Source organism: Eriocheir sinensis, unplaced genomic scaffold (assembly GCF_024679095.1).
Source record: "Eriocheir sinensis breed Jianghai 21 unplaced genomic scaffold, ASM2467909v1 Scaffold887, whole genome shotgun sequence".
In the NCBI taxonomy this organism is placed as follows: domain Eukaryota; kingdom Metazoa; phylum Arthropoda; class Malacostraca; order Decapoda; family Varunidae; genus Eriocheir; species Eriocheir sinensis.
In genome coordinates, this window is record NW_026112260.1 from 127,501 (window position 1) to 145,000 (window position 17,500).

The following is a 17,500-nucleotide window of genomic DNA, read 5'->3' on the forward strand; positions in this document are numbered from 1 at the left end:
GAGTCACACGGGCGTGAAGTTGCCAGCTCGTTACACTCAGCCTGTTATATTTGCCGATCTCCCACCCAAAACCTGTCTCTGGCGCCCAATAACGAGACTCAGATATAGTTATCACTAAAACCGTTGATTCCTGATGTGTTTTGGCAATGGTTAAGCGTCGAAAACCGGTACATGCACGAGGGCGAGATGATGAAGGCAAGTTATCCCAGCATCGTTTCCAGATTGTCGTACTCGGAGCATTACATTTACCAGCTTCTCCCGCATAAATATCACCAGGAAACATGAATAATAAACCATTTCAACAATAACTACAAATAAATATCGTTATTGTGACCCAGGAAACAGTTTTGGGGATGGAAATTGGGAAACATGAGAAACTGAGTACGACAATCTGGCAACGTTGTACAATAATCCCAGCCATCAGCTGTTCAGTGTTTGTTTACCTCGCGCGGGGGAGAGAGGAAGGGACGCTGTGCTCCGTGCCTCCTGTTATCCCTATATCCACGTGCCCCCCTATCCTCGTGCTCCCGGCCTTGTAGCGGTGCCGTGGCGGGGCGTGTAGGCGTTGACATGTAAGCCCTGGTCGTCTACCCTCCGTGCCCTATGGGGTCCGTGGACGGGCAGGTAGTTTGGGTTAACCTGTCCGCTGCGGTTGGCACGGGTTTGGATTTCACTGTTAGCCTAGTATCATATATATAGTTTCATGTCTTTCTCTGTCTCTGTGGTGGATAGTGGAGTGTTTCCCATGTGGTATTGGTGTGCTGGATATCCTCTCCCAAGGTGCAGGACTACATTTTCTTCATTGAATTGTAGCAGCCACTTTTGTTCCACTCCTGTAGCTTGATGAGGTCTTCTGCTAGGAAATGCACATTCAAGGGGACAAATATACTTTTCCCATTTCATTTCAACAGAGTAAATTTTAATGTAAGTGGAATTTTTCCATGTTGAGAATATGCTAACAGCTCCTCATTTTCATTTTCCATTTCCATCTTGCAGCACTCACGGTCATCGGCACTGCCCATACACTCAGTCCACCCTGGCGGGGACCTCACCAATGACCTCCATGAAAACAGGGTCCCAGACAAGCCAGTTGGTCTGAAGGGTGAGTGTTTCCCTCAGTGTTGTGATTTACATCCTCTGTCCCCTTCAAATTGTCCCTCCTACCTCCTACCTCCTTATCCATCACTTACATTCTTAATTCCCAACAAACAGTATAAACCTAATATATGTGTTGTGCATAGAATTTAGGATAACTTACAGGTACAATACATTTGTATAATTTTGTTTTCATGGTACAAAATATTCATGTTTGGAAGCCATGATAAAACCTACATAGTGATCATGATGGTGGAGTCACTGTGTTATCTGCAGTGTCTTGTGGTCCATTACAGCCGTGGCGCTGACTGACCACATCAGGGTGTGTTGGCAGCCCCCCGCACAGCACAATGTGCTGCTGTGCGGCTACACCATTGCCTGGGACCAAGGCGTGGACATCTACTCCAAGATCGTGGACAGCAAGCAGCACGGTTACATCATTGATAAGCTGGGTGTGTAAGATGATCATTTGTGACTAATTCTCCATTTTCTGGCCAAGTAGTATGCAGACCTGCAGTGTGATTCTCCACAAGACAGGGATTTTGAATTAGCCACTTCTACATTTGTGTTGAGCCAAGAGAAGGTAAAGATTTTGTTAGCCTGTCAAATGCGATTGGCACGGATTTGCCTTCACTGTTAGTCTGGTAACCTTTCTCTGCCTCTCTGGTGGACAGTGGAGTGTTTCCCATGTGGTATTGGTGTGCTGGATATCCCCTCCCAAGGTGCAGGACTTTACATTTTTCTTCACTGAATTTTAGTAGAAACATTTTGATCCATTTCTATAGCTTGGTGAGGTCTTCTGGTAGGAAATCCACAGTCAATGGGTTAAATGATATCATAGTTAACCATTTATTGAGTCTGGAGTTAACATTACATTCACCCCCCCCCAAAAAAATGATGATGGAGTCCATAACAAGTTTTCATTTAAGCAAAGTAAAGTGAAGGTAGAGATCTTGCTAAGTAGATCATAGTTAAACATTTATTGAGTCTGTTAACATTTCACACACACACACACACACACACACACACACACACACACACACACACACACACACACACAAACACACACAGAAAAGTATTTACACACCATCATAAAGTTAGCTCTCCATATTGTGAAGACCCTGGACCATGAGAGCAATTATTGAGGGAAAGGAGGTGGTATTCTGAGTTGCCATTTTCAGACTCATCATCGTTCAGGCTCATTCCTCTGTCTGCCCTGAACTCTCAGATATTTCCTGGGTGGTCATAATGTTAGTCAGGTTATTCATTGGTTATCTGTGGCCTGTTATCTGTCTTTCTACCTGTTGTCTGTTAGTCTATCTTATTTGTTATCTGTTCTGCCCAGTTTAACCCCTTGACTGCGGATTTCCTAGCAGCAGACCTCGCCAAGCTACAGGAATGGAACAAAAAGTGTCCGTGGCTACAGTTCAGTGAAGAAAAGTGTAGTCCTGCACCTTGGGAGGGGATATCCAGCACACCAATACCACATGGGAAACACTCCACTATCCACCACAGACAGCGAGAGAAAGACCTGGGACTATGTTACCAGGCTACCAGTGAAGGCAAAATCCGTGCCAATCGCAGCGGACGGGTTAAGGGTCGTGAAAAAATTGTTGTATTGTTACGATTAGGTCCATAACAAGTTCTCCATCTCCTCAGAACCCAACATGGAGTTTGTGATAAGCCTGCGAGCCTTCAACAACGTGGGTGACGGGCAACCGGTGTACCAGCAAGTCCGCACCCAGCCAGAGGAGGAGGAGGTGGTGGCACCCACGCTGGACCCGGCGGTGTGGGTGAAGGCCGTGGTGCTGACGCCCTTCACCGTGGTGCTGCAGTGGGCGGACACCATGCTGAGCCAGAACCAGGTGATTTATTTATTTATTTATTTATTATTATTATTATTTTTTTTCAAGGGAGGCAACTCAAGGTAAACAAATTAAACAACAATTAAAAGGCCACTAGATGCCGTTCCAAACACAAGCATGAAGAATGGGAGGTCAAAAGAGGTCAGTTTTGGGTAGTGTTGCTGGGCTGCTTCAGGGAGGGCAGTCATCAGCTGGAAAATATATGTTTTATCTCATGTTCTTTGTGCACTGTGTCACGACTTGCCACTTGCATCAACACAGCAGCGGAAAAGTTAGTCATTTGTCAAGGAACTTATTCACCACTTACACATTCTTGTTTCCCTGCACACACTCCCTTATTCACCTCATATCCACCTCTCCACATCCTTATTCGTAACTTGCATCCTTCTCCCTCCTACAAACAGCCCCTCATTCACCTCATATCTTCCTCTCTATATCCTTATCCATTACTTACTCATACTCTCGTCCCAGCAAACTCCCTTATTCACCTCACGTCCACCTCACACATCCTTATCCATAACTCATGCATCCTCTTTTTCCTGCAAACAGTCCCTTATACACCTCATATCCTCCCTCATACATCCTTATCCTTCACTTACACATCCTCTTTTTCCTGCAAGCACTCCCTCACACCCTTCCTATCCTCCTGTCATTCATGTCTCATTTCACAAGCCAGTCCTTCATCCAGTGACCTTTCTTATGTTTTCCCTCCGTCCTTGTACCTGACTCCCTGTTAATACTGACCTTTGACTCCTGCAGTACAACAGCTGCACCACCTTCTCGTCCTCATCCTCCAGCCGCTACGTCAACGCCACGGATGTGACCTGCCTCATTGACAGCCTCAAGCCATCAACAGTGTGTGAGTTTGCTGTGAAGACCATCAGGGTGAGACCACAGTGCTGGAAGCCTTCGTTCTTCTTTCAGTAAATATTCACTCAGTCCTGCAACACTTCTCAAGGAAATCCTGCACAGCTGAATCCTTGCTGTGATGAGGCACAGAGAAATTATGACTCATAGGGTGAGCTATTATTAGTGTTTGATTTTTTCATTGACCTTTTGCAAATACTTAAAAATGAACCTTACATAATGGTATTAGAAACAGCACAGCAGGGTTGGCAATGATTTAATCAAATTGATTTAATCAAATGATTAAATCATTGATTTTATTTGTATTTTTTCTGAGTAAAAGTATTCCATAGGTTAAATGATGTGCTCCAAAGATGATAAAGTAAAACAACCTATTCATGTGCAATGATTCATTTATTCTCTTCAAAGTATAAAAAAAAGATTCCTACATTATTATATCCTCCTGCGCTAATGTTGCCAACTTGACATGTTTTTTACTAGGTAAAAAATCAGCCTCCTTTAGTCTTTACTAACTTGGCTGGCAATGTATCATAATAGCAACCAAGGTTTGCAACCAAACTGTAACAGAATAGAAGTAGATATTCTTCTGTATGGTAATAATATAATATTCTGTCATGAAAATGACAACTTCAGGCAACTCTATCTGTCCTAAACCTGCTCCTGTACCAACTACAAACAAGTACTGAACAAGTATGTATCTGGATCCTTGACTGTGCTCAGACTTACAGGCCTAAACTTAAACTTAAAGTAACCTATGGAAACTTATGAATCACTCACCAGGATATATATATATATATATATATATATATATATATATATATATATATATATATATATATATATATATATATATATATATATATATATATATATATATATATATATATATATATATATATATATATATATAAAATGCATGATGGGGGAACTTTGAAGTTTTGGTGTGCCAAAATCACACTTTTTCCCACACACTTTTCCCCATCAGGTTTGGCGTGAGTCCCCCTATAGCCTGGTGGCCTCCAACACCCTGCTGGTGGCCTGACCGTCCTGGCCCTCCCTGGCCAGCCGTCCACCACCACCTTCACCCGGCAGCCGCTGCAGCGGAACAATGGGAGGATCACAGGTGAGCTGATGGGTTACCAGGATGGCATCTTCAAATTATATAAAAATAAAAAAGAGTCAGTGTGCCAAACCACAGTGATGTACTAGACTACATAGTTAAGGGAACACACCTTCACTGACGTGGAAAAGACCTGGATATATAGTAAATAAACAGTGACTTAGGTCATGGTGGTGGGCAGCGTGGGCCAGGCAGGAAGCAAGAACCATACATCCTGTCAGCCACTATAAATACAATTTGCCTGAGCCACTACCGGGCTGGGGTCATCCAAGAGGCCCCTCCAAAGAGCCTATTGAGCTATGGGCAGCACTTAACCCAGTAGCTGCAGGGATCATGTTTCTGAAAGGCCACTCTAAGCACTGCCTTGGGCCGACCATCAGGACCCACCGGGAAGAAGCCTACCGGCGCAATAGGCCGCGACGTAAAAAAAAGAGAGAGAGAGAGAGAAAATCATCACTCAGGCAAGCCATTTTATAATATATATCAATGCATTTGTGATCAGTTTATGCATCATCTATTTAGGCCCGTCGCTGCTACACGGTAAAGCCACAAATTTTGCCTGTCACTGGTACACGGTTAAAAAAAGATTATTGAGAGAGTAATTTTGTTTGTTCCAGGCTACGTGATATTCCTCACCACGGACCAAACTGTCGGTGACTGGGTGATGGGGAAGTGACGGGGACTGGCTCACCTCACCGTCCATGGACTGACGCCTTCAAGGAAGTATTTGCACAAGATGCACTCTCACAATGTCAAAGGTTTTGGTCCATTCTCCTCCGTGGAAAGCTTCACGACTTCCAGGTAAGGAAGTGTTAGTCTTAGGGAGCCGTCATTGCTGTGGTGCATCAGTCACTGTTCTCCCAGTTATGCACATGTTGTGTCCCACCACACTGTCCCTCATCATGGAGCACTCCCTCCCTGAGGCTGACTTGAGGCCCATTACCTGCATGCTGTGTGTTGTGGTGCATCAGTCACTGTTCTCCCAGTTATGCACATGTTGTGTCCCACCACACTGTCCCTCATCATGGAGCACTCCCTCTCTGAGGCTGACTTGAGGCCCATTACCTGCATGCTCTGTGAATGCCACCTCTGGCTCTGTGGGCATGTGGGTAAACCCTGCTTACCAGGTTGTTTATGTAAGAGACAATCCTTAGTAAAGAGTGTGCCCAGAAAGTTGGGTTAGAGCAGGTTGATGGATCCTGCTGGGAGGTACATGGTATGGGGAAGGTGCCTGCATGGGGACCTGCACAGAGGAACCCCCAAGAATGGTGTCATAGTTTGGGTGAGGCAGGCTGGCAGAGGCCCCCATTGATTGACTGATTGATTAAGCCAATGTTAAATATATTATACATCTGCTCCTGTGTTCCAGCTGTTGACAAGAGCATCGGTGAGCCCCCAGGCTGGTGTGTGGAGCGAGAGGCCTGATTGTGCTGGTGATCGCTGGCGTGGCAGGAGCCATGACCAGCTGGGGGCCTTCTTGGCCACCACACTGTACTGCCGCGGGTCAAGGCGGAGCCCAGGCCAAGCATTGTGTAAGGTGGCAGGACAGTTTCTTGTTGGTGTGTTTCATCCCATGACTCATTTCAGCAATCCTTTACACTGACTGCAGGAACTTTTTATTCACTTTGTAATATGGAGAACAAGGCTGCAGGGCATAGTCCACAAAGACTTAAGTTTGCCAAGATTAGAGAAAGAAAAAAAAAGGTAAACTTGTTCATAGGAAATGTTCAAGATGGACTTTCATTTTGTGCTATACATAGTTGCAGGGTAACAAGTGACCTCTGTTTGTGATATCTGTGTCTCTTGGTGGAGCAGCTAACACGTGTTTCTAACTTGTGATTGCTTGCAGTGTGCTGGCTGGGAGCTATTTCTTTAAATGAATTCAAATATGCTTTGTTGAACTCAAACCTCATGCCTTTAACATCCATCCTGTTTTGAAGATTGCATGTGCCCTTCCATCTCCCTCTGGACAGCCCTGCGAGGTACAGCAGCAGCACTCAGTAGTATTTAGCAGCTAGTAAGATGCATCACTTCCTTGCAGTGTTGGCGGCAGCTGCAGTGAGAGCAACAAGCCTGGCGTCCAGCCTCCAGACCTGTGGATCCATCACGGCCACTTGGAGCTGAAGAACTTTGACAAGGGTGAGCGCAGCAACTCCCCCAACCACGCCTCCATCATCCAGCACACAGGTGGGTGTCTTTGTCAGTCATTGAACAGTGTGCAGCTCATGGGAGTCCTGTCATTTGTGTGGTATTTTTTGTAATATTTGGTTGCTGGTGTTTTGTTGCCAGTCACTGCTGCGTTGTAGTGTGCCAGTGACGCCACACACAACCTTACACAACCCACAGACACTCCAGTATGAGAGTCATCACACATTACAGAGTTTCCATCTATCTCTATCCAGACACTCCCTCCTTGCCTGCTCAAAGTTTCTCAAAGATCTTTCCCCCCTCTCCCTAACGTACTCTTGCACCCTATCCCTCCATTTCACTCAAGGTCGTCCTCTAGCATTCCCTCCCTCTATCTCACTCACATACACCCTTCTGGTCATCTTACTCTCCTTCATTCGCTCCATGTGGCCAAACCACTTTAAAGTCTGTCGCTTCACTTCTTCCACCACTCCACGCTTCTTCCCTTCACCCCCGTGACACATTCCAAAACTCTCGTACACACTTTCATTACTCATTCCATCCATTCTACTCACACCACAAGCACTTCTCAAATAACTCATTTCCACTGCCTGCACTCTAGACCTCTGACTTTCATTCCAGGCCCTCGTTTCTCTTGCATATGTGAGGGTTGGTACTATTATTGTATTTCTCAAATCCCTCTTTACCTCCATGCTCACACTTCTGCCATTCATGATTTGTCTCAAAGACCCTACCACCCTTCTTCCTTGCAATGCCCTTTCTCTTGTCACTCTCTCTGCACCACCATGCTTACACATAACTGATCCAAGAGCCGCGGGTCACTCTTCTCAAATGCTCTGAAACCCAGTTCCAGGTTGACCCTGGGCTCATAGAGTCTATACTGTTCTGCACTGTGTCTCAGTGACATGGTGGTGTCCAAATGAAAATCCTGTAGAATATTTCTCAAATATCCAGGTTTACCAAGTCGCATTGCTTGATAAGTCAAGACAAATATTTTGTAGACTATGCGTGCCTTGATGGGCAGCCAATGCAAGTCTGTAAGTGCAGGTGTTATTCTCTCACCAGACCCTTTGTTAGCCTTGCAGCTCTGTTCATAACAAGTTGTAGTTTCTTCAGCAGATATTTAGGAAGGCCATAATAAAGTGAGTTACAATAATCCAGCTTTCTATTTACATGATATATATATATATATATATATATATATATATATATATATATATATATATATATATATATATATATATATATATATATATATATATATATATATATATATATATATATATATATATATATAAGCATCTTCATGGTCTTATCATCCAGGTATTTCTTGACAAATGCAATATTTCTCAGATGGTAGCCTGCAGTTCTCACCACCTGACTGATCTGTTCTTTGAATGATAGAGTGCAGTCAAGTATCACACCTAAATCTTTGACTGACTTTTTTACAGTCCTAGTGTCATCTTTTATCCGAAGAGTGGAAACATCTAGCCTCCTGACATCCTTGTTCTTCCCCACAATCAAACATTCAGTTTTATCCTCATTCAGCTTCAGTTGCTTAGAATTCATCCATTTCCCGACATCATCCATAATTCTGCTCAGCTTATCTTCAGTGTTTTCCACGTCACTCAGCGACAAATAGAACTGTGTATCATCAGCATACAGTTTAAAGTCAACTTCATGCCTTCTTAGCAAATGTGAAAGACCAATAGTATAAACACAGAATAAAATTGGACCCAGTACACTTCCCTGGGGGACTCCTCTTTGCAAAAGTTTATGAGTGGAGAACGATTTACCTATTTGCACACAGTAAGTTCTGTTCTCAAGGTAACTCCTCAGATAATCCAGCGCGCCACCCTCAATTCCAATATTCTTACAATCCTGAAGCAATAGACTGTGCTCCACCGTGTCAAACGCAGCACTCAAGTCTAACAAAATCAGAACACCACACTTCCCTTCATCCATAAGCACAAGCAAGTTGTTTACCACCAAACAGAGAGTAGTTTCAGTTGAGTAAAGCCTCTTGTAGGCAGATTCATTATCCGGTAAAGCCTGCACCACTAGCAAATGCTCCATTAGCTGATTTAAGATCACATTTTCAAGTATCTTGGATAGAAACGTCAAGTTGGATACTGGTCTAGAGGAACTAAACACTGTGGGTCCAGTTTACCTTTAACGATAGGTTTCACGATCGCCGCTTTCTCACTCTCAGGGAAAGTCTTGTTTTCGATACTAGTGTTAACCATCACAGTCATAATATTTAAGAAATCACTAAAGTTTCCACTCTTAATGATGTCACTTATCGGCAAGGAATCACCATCACAGTACGTCAGGTTCACCTGTGTATGATAGTTTTCACCACAGCCACATCCACTTGTTGAAAGCCTGTTAACTTTATTTCAGGGACTGGAGTTTCCACAGCGGATCCATGGTAACCGCGGTCGCCTCTAAAGTTCATGATAACTTTCTCAATTTTCTTGTCAAAAAAGTCTAAAAACTTATTTGCCAGCACTTCATCCGAGAAACCATCCGGAAGCTTGTTAACCTTTCTGTTTCCACTCAAACTGTCAAGCACCTTATATAATTTATTGATGTTCGGCCCTGCCTCCACAACCTTATTCCGATAGTATTCTTTTTCCGTTTTATCACAAGCCGATTTTCTTTGTTTCTCGCCTCCTGGTATGCTCTTCTTGCCTCATCTGTTTTTTGCATAAGCCACAGTCTTTCTTTTTTCTTCTCTCTTTTTGCCCACAGTATTTCCACATTAAACCAAGGTGCATGATCTCTCAACACTATCTCCTTTTCACTCAGAGGACAGAGGCTGTTATACTCATCTTTAGCTAAACCATTATATAGCTTAACCAGGCAGGTAGCACAATTTCCACGTAACACCGAGCCATGTTCACAGATTTCACGACAATTAATAGTAATTTCCTGTATTACAGAGTTAATCAGTATTTCTGGTTGAAAATTCTTTCGCAATCTGAACGTAATCTTTTTTCTCTGCACTGCTTCCCTCACGTATGAAATTTCAAAGGTTACCAATTTATGCACCGGGGACATACAACATATTTCATCAACACACCCGATTGCACTAGATCACCGTCTATATCGCTGAAAACCAAGTCTAGCACATGACCCCCTAAAGAAGTCATCTCGTTCACTTTATTAATCAGGTTGAAACTGTCCATCATCTCAATGAAGGCCATGGCAGAAGAATTTTCAGGATCATCAATCCATAGATTAAAGTCACCACAGATGAACACATTTGCACTCACCATATCCACAGACTCCAAAGTGTGCGAAATTCATCAATAAAGACCTCTGCTCTTGTATCCGGAGGTCGATACACCACAATAAAGGTGCATTTCCTTCTATCAATTTCACAGATGACTTGCACTAATTCAAAGGTATCCCACCTTTCTGATGCTTTTCTCCGAATCTTCTTAAAAGAATTCGAAAGAAAGATCCCAACACCACCACCCCTTCTTGTCTCCCTCGGGACATGTATAAAGGTATGAGTACATGCGGAATGTACAATTGGAGTAGGCCTAGATCTGTACGTATGTCAAAACTGCCAGTCTGATTAGGCATTACAGTATTGCTTTAAATATAATTTGTTTAAGTTTTTGAAAGGCATCCATAAGTGAACACTTTTGAGTATGAGACTATAAGGAAGTTGGTGTTTTTAACTGTTTCAGATATCAATATTCAACAGAAAGGACATATTTTATCAAATTAATTGAATATTTAGTTCCATATATTTTTCATGAAAGTAGATGTTCCTTTTGTTACAAAAATTCAGAAGAAAGGGAAGCTGTCTAATATTACTAGTCTAAAAGAAGGGGATACCTTTTGGAAAATTAATTAATTGTTTAGTTTTACATTCTGTTCATTAGGAGACACAAATATGACTGTGTTCCTATATTTCACATCAAGAGAGATTTATAGGGTATAGTTTTCAAAAGGAATACATATCATATTTTATAAAGTGAAAAAACTATTTTCCTTATGTTTCTGTGAGTTTTATTATTGTAAGCCAGAGTGGGGTAGAAGGCCTACCCAGTGGGCGTTTTACCCCACATGCAGGGTAAGAAGCCCCCTTATTATTTTTTTTAAATTGTCATTATAGAAAGGTGTAAATCATAATGAGTGGATATGATATATACCATAGATAGGCCTTAGCCTAAGCTTTCAACAGATCTTTTTTTTTTAATTCTATTGCAAAAAATGTGGCTACAACAGGCAATCTCTCTTAAGGGGGGCAACTTACCCCACCTTACCCTATTACGAATTTGGGAAGAGTATTAAAAGGCAAGCATTTTGCACATCAATCAGTCTTTTCCAATTTGCAGGAGTCGCGTCACATCACAATGGGACCAAAAAAGGACGAGAAGGGACAAGACAAGAAGAAAAGGTCTTCTGCTGCCGCTGGTGCCTCTCCTGATGATGATGAGCAACAAGAAGACACTCAAGAACAACCTGCCAAGAAAGTGAAGGGACGATCCAAGAAGAGGTCATCGTCTGCTACCGGGGAGACACCCCCTCCTCCAGCCCTCTTGCGTCACCAATCCACTTGGACACAGAGCCCCAACCTGGTCATGATGATGCTGGGGTGTGTCTTTTGCTCAAAATCGGGAGCAAATTCTTGGAGGAGATTTGAAACTCGTAGTAGATCCGGAGTTATCGGTGTAGTTCGTCGTACATTGTAGTACTTCGTACTTACAAATCGGGACAGTTGGTGTGGTTCGTGATACTTCGTAGTACTTCTGCTCCAAAACTCGGCGTACTTCGGGAGAAAATCAGGGTGAAATCATAGTACATCGTAGCATATTGTAGTACGTCGTAGCACTTTGGGAAATAATTCGGTGTACTTCGGGGAATATGCCCTCGAGGTCGACCGAACGCCTCGAGATGAAAAGATAAACAAATTTTCGTAGTGATTCGGGGAAAACGCTGTCTCCTGAGGTACTACGATTTTTTTGTGATTCGGCGTCTGTGAGACCGGGGGGTAAGTGTGTTCTCTCAAAGTTTCCGATAGTTTGGTCGCTGCTCTCTGTATTCTTTCCAACTTTCTAATTTCTTTCTTCAATGTAGGTGACCACACTAACGCTGCATATTCCAGTCTTGGACGTATCACCGATGTTATTAGTTTCTTCACCGTCTCTTCGTCTAGATATGTAAATACTGCTTTTATGTTTCTAAGAAGATTGTATGTTTCCCCAGTTATCCAATTTATATGCTTCCCAAAGGATAACTTGTCTGTTATTGTCACTCCCAGATCCTTATTCTTCTGTTTTTTTCATGATTCTTTCATTACTCAGAGAGTAGTTCCCAATATCCGTCTACTGCTCTTACCAAACTCCATCACACTACAGTTCTCTGTATTGAATGTCATTTCCCATTTGCGTGACCATTCGCTTATTCTATCGAAATCCTGACTCAAGGCTACACAGTCTTCTTCATTAGCCACCCTCCTCATTAGTTTAGCATCATCAGCAAACATATTCATATAGCTTGTCACCCCTTCTGTCATGTCAATTATATATATTGCAAACATAATCGGAGCCAGCACCGATCCTTAGAGGACTCCACTGGTCACTTCCGCCCAGCTTGATTTATTGCTCTTGATTACTGTTCTCATTTCTCTCTTCATTAAAAAGTCTATAATCCAACCCTTATATTTTGCATCATCCTGTAGGCTTCTCCAAATACTTGTTTATGTGCTTTTCTGGGGATGGTGTGTCTTGCATCGTTACTCCCAAATCTTTTTCTTCATGTGCTAACTTTAAGTTTTCTTCTCCCATCCTGTATGTCTTCCTTGGTCTTTTTATACTTTTCCCCATTTCCATAACATGGCATTTGTTTGCATTAAATTCCATCTCCCATAACTGGGTCCATCTATACACTCTGTACAGGTCTTTTTGCAGTTCTTCACAGTCTTCCTCCATCTACACTTTCCTTATTAATTTTGCATCGTCTGCAAAAAGGCTCATATAACTTTTTATACCCTTTGGCATATCATTTATATATATTATGAACATTATTGGTGTTTGTGTGTCATTTCAGGTAAAATATAAGTATCAAGTATATAAAAAAAACTAGTCCTGTTAGGTTTGTGAGGGTCATGTCACGTGTTTGTGGAGGTCATCTTAGGTCCCAAGGGTGAGGTGTGTGTGTCTGTCTGTCTGCAGTGCTTGTTCCAGAGCCTCAAGGGAAGTGCCGGCAGCCTGGAGGGGGTTTTGGGGCCCCTATTCAGAGTGCCTTAAAGTGTGTGTGTGTGTGTGTGTGTGTGTGTGTGTGTGTGTGTGTGTGTGTGTGTGTGTGTTTGTAATTCACCACGGCCTGATCACGAGTTGGACTGGCTTTCGCCAGCAGGTACCCTCCCGACGTGAGTAAGTGCTCATTATTGTCGATCTCTGGGTACTGCCAAGACCTCACACACCACACACCCATCCCCCTTGCTGAAGTGGGGACAGTAACCACTCCTAGCCAACGGAAAGAATCCGGCCTGAGCGGGGCTCGAACCGCTGCCTGTTTGGCCGTGAAGCCTTACAGCGCGGCGCTCTAACCAATCGAGCTACCAGAGCGGTGTGTGTGTGTGTGTGTGTGTGTGTGTGTGTGTGTGTGTGTGTGTGTGTGTGTGTCCACCTAGTTGTATTTACCTAGTTGTGACATACGGGAAAGGAGCTCGCGCTGTCCCGTCTCCATATCCGCTCCTATCCAACTTTTCCTAAAATCATGAATGTTTCTTGCACAAACCACCTCCTCCTCCAGTCCATTCCACACCTCAATGCTTCTGTTTAGGAAGCTAAACTTTTTCACATCTCGCCTACACGTGGTCGCCCTCAACTCCTTTCCATGTCCTCTCGTTTCTCTCTCGCTCCACACACACACACACACACACACACACACAGGTCCTCTCTGTCCAGATTCTCCACCCAGCTCGCCACCCTGTACACCACTATCAGGTCTCCTCTTTCTCTTCTTCTCTCCAGGGTTGTGAGCCCCATGCTATTGAGTCTCTCCTCGTAAGTCCGATCCTTAAGTTCTGGTACTATCTCTGATCTCCATCCAAGGGCACAATGCATTCAAACTATAAATCGAGCAAATAGGGTGCTGGGATTAATTTCAAGGAGCGTAAGCAACAGAAGCCCCGAAGTCTTCCTCAAACTATATTTAGCATTAGTTAGACCTCATCTTGACTATGTGGTTCAGTTCTGGTCACCTTACTATAGAATGGATATCAAAATATTAGAATCGGTGCAGAGGAGGATGACTAAGATGATTCAGGGGTTGAGAAACTTGCCATACGAGGAAAGACTCAAACAGTTAAACTTGCATTCTCTAGAAAGGCGAAGGGTGCGTGGAGACATGATCGAGGTTTATAAATGGATGAAGGGCTTTAATAAGGGAGACATTCATAAGGTTTTGTAGGTAAGAAAATTGGGTAGGACACGAAGTAATGGGTTTAAACTGGATAAATTCAGATTCAACAGGGACATAGGCAAAAATTGGTTTACAAACAGGGTGGTGGATGAGTGGAATAGGCTTAGCAGTCATGTTATAAGTGCCAATACAACTGTCACATTAAAAAATAGATTGGATAAATTCATGGACAGTGATTATTAGGTGGGGTTAGATACACGGGAGCTACACAGGAGCTTAGGTTCAGAGGAGCTGCCTCGTACAGGCCTACCGGCCTCTTGCAGACTCCAATGTTCTTATGTTCTTATGTTATCTTAGTTGCCATTCTCTGTACTCTTTCCAGCTTTCTTATGTTCTTCTTTTCATGAGGAGACCAGACCACTGCTGCATACTCCAGCCTTGGCCTTATCATTGTAACTATTATTTTCTTCATCATCTCTTCGTCCAAATACACAAATGCCGTCCTTATGTTCTTCAGCAAATTCATAGTTTGTCCCTTTATCCTGTTGATGTGTTTGTCCGGTGACATGTACTCTGAGATAGTCACTCCCAAATCTTTTTCTTCCATTCCTCTGCATATTATCTCACTTCCCATCTTATAATCATATTCACATCTACTGCTCCTACCAAACTCTATTTTTTTACATTTCCCAAGGTTGAATTCCATCTGCCATGTACCACTCCACTCCCATATTTTGTCCAGGTTCCTCTGCAATGCCTCACAGTCTTTCACGTCATTGACTCGTCTCAATAGCTTTGCATAATCTGCAAACAATCTCACATGGCTGGTCACTCCTTCCACCATATCATTTATATAAACAGCAAACATTATTGGTGCCAGCACCAAACCTTATGTGACCCCACTCCTCACTGGGCACCAGTTGGATACCTTGTCCTTGATTATTGTCCTCATTTCCCTGTTAGTTAGGAAGTCCTCCAGCCACTTAATCAGTCCATCACCAACTCCACCCCTATTTTTAATTTTCCAAATTAGTCTTCTGTGCGGTACTTTGTCAAATGTCTTTTTCAAATCCAGGTACACTCCATCCCCCCAGCCGTCTCTCTCTTGCATTAAATCTGTCACCCTTGAGTAGTAACACAACAAGTTGGTGACACACGATCTCCCTCCTGAATCCAAACTGGCAATCTGAGATAATTCTCTCACTTACCCAAAAATCCGACCACCTGTTTTTAACTAACCTCTCACATATCTTCGCAACCACACTAGTGAGTGATACCGGTCTGTAATTTAATGGGTCCTCTCTCTCTCCTCCTTTATAAATTGGTACTATGTTTGCTCTCTTCCAATCTTGTGGTACCCTTCCTTCACGCAGGGAGGTGCTCATTATGGAGTGCAGTTTCTCTGCAAGTTGCTCACTACATTCTTTCAGGATCCACCCTGATACTTCATCCGGCCCTGTCGCCTTTCTTACATCCAGCTTGTTCAAGCTTTCCTTGACCTCCTGCACCGTTAACTGTATCTCCTGCATAACCCTTCCTCTTTCCTGGCCCGGTGGTTGTACGAATTCGTCTTCCTTTGTGAAAACTCTATGAAAGCAGTTGTTCATCACTTCTGCCATCTCTGCTGGGGCTTCATATGTAGTTCCATCCAATTTCAGTTTATTGATTGTTTCTCAATTCTTTAATTTGCCGTTCACATGTCTATAAAATAATTTAGGTTGGTCTTTGCATTTATCGATTATATCTTTTTCATACTTCCGTTTTTCTTCTCTTCTAATCTTTGTATATTCATTCCTTGCTTGTTTGAAATTGTTCCACGCGTTGATTCTTCTTCGTCTCCTCCATCCCTTCCAGGCTTCCTCCTTTCTTTTTCTAGCTGCCTCGCATCTTTTGTTAAACCACTCCTTTTTACCAACATCCTTTTTGGTTACCTCAGGGACATATCTATTCTCGGCTTCTTTGTACAGCTTTAAAACTCCTCCCACTTGTCTTGGGTACTTTTGGCTTTGTACAGCCCACTCCAATTTGCATTTTCAAAAAAAGGTGTGTGTGTATTTACCTAGTTGTATTTACCTAGTTGTAGTTTTACAGGGCCTGGGCATTATGCTCGTGTGGTCCCGTCTCCGTGTCTGCATTTATCCAACTTATCTTTAAAGCTTTGCACACTCCTCGCTGATACTATATCCTCGCTCAGACTGTTCCAAACCTCTACATTTCTTTGCGGGAAGCTATACTTCTTTGTGTCTCTCAAGCATCTCCCCTTCTCAATTTTTTACTGTGTCCTCTTGTATTTCTGCTTATGTTTCCTTCTGTTAGTAGCAGTTCTTCATTATCTACTTCATCTATTTTGTTTAATAATTTATAAATTTGGATTAGGTCTCCCTTTCTCTTCTTTGTTCCAGTGTTGTTAAGTTCATTTCCTTTAATCTTTCCTCGTATATTAATCCCTCCAACTCTGGGACCATTTTGATGCCATCCTCTGTATTCTTTCTAGTTTCTTTATATGCTTCTTCTTATGGGGGGACCACACTACCTCTGCATATTCTAATTTTGGTCTAATCATGGTAGTGATTAGCCTTCTCATCATGTCCTTGTCCATGTAGCTAAATGCTACTCAATATTTATCACCAAGTTATATGTGTCTCTAAAGATCCGATTTATATGACTCTCTGGTTGATTATCATCCCTCATCACTACTCCCAGGTCTCTCTCTTCATGCACTTTTTTAATGTTTCACCATTTCCCATTTTGTATATCCAGATTGGTCTTGTTTCACTTTTACCCATTTCCATAACATGACATTTTTCACATTAAATTCCATCTCCCAATCCATACTCCATTTCCAAATTTTGTATAGGTCTTCTTGCAATATTTCACAATCTTTGTTTCTTATATGTTTTTGTAATTTAGCGTCGTCAGCAAACAGGTTTATGTAGCTATTAACTCCTTCAGCCATGTCATTTACATATACCAGGAAGATTATCGGTGCTAATACTGAACCCTGTGGTACTCCGCT

The 17,500-nt window shown here is 42.7% G+C and overlaps 1 protein-coding gene and 1 long non-coding RNA gene across 4 annotated transcripts in view; both read left to right on the top strand.

Annotated features, from left to right (window-relative positions):
- The first annotated feature begins 998 nt into the window (after positions 1-998).
- LOC126994820 (neogenin-like) lies at positions 999-5,618 on the top strand. Its single transcript, XM_050854101.1, has 6 exons — positions 999-1,102; positions 1,392-1,547; positions 2,755-2,960; positions 3,720-3,978; positions 4,813-4,950; positions 5,565-5,618. Exons 3-4 carry the CDS (start codon positions 2,763-2,765, stop codon positions 3,885-3,887), a joined length of 366 nt encoding a protein of 121 aa, XP_050710058.1. The 5' UTR covers positions 999-1,102; positions 1,392-1,547; positions 2,755-2,762; the 3' UTR covers positions 3,888-3,978; positions 4,813-4,950; positions 5,565-5,618.
- Positions 5,619-5,634: 16 nt separating this feature from the next.
- The window catches only part of LOC126994821 (uncharacterized), a 22,726-nt gene continuing 10,860 nt past the window's right edge, over positions 5,635-17,500 (top strand). For 2 of the 3 annotated variants that reach the window (XR_007749638.1, XR_007749640.1), the window contains exons 1-4: positions 5,635-5,748; positions 6,317-6,479; positions 6,989-7,134; positions 11,451-12,106. This is a non-coding gene — a long non-coding RNA (uncharacterized LOC126994821). The remainder of the gene's footprint in view (positions 5,749-6,316; positions 6,480-6,988; positions 7,135-11,450; positions 12,107-17,500) is intronic. The other variant, XR_007749639.1, reaches the window with a different exon arrangement.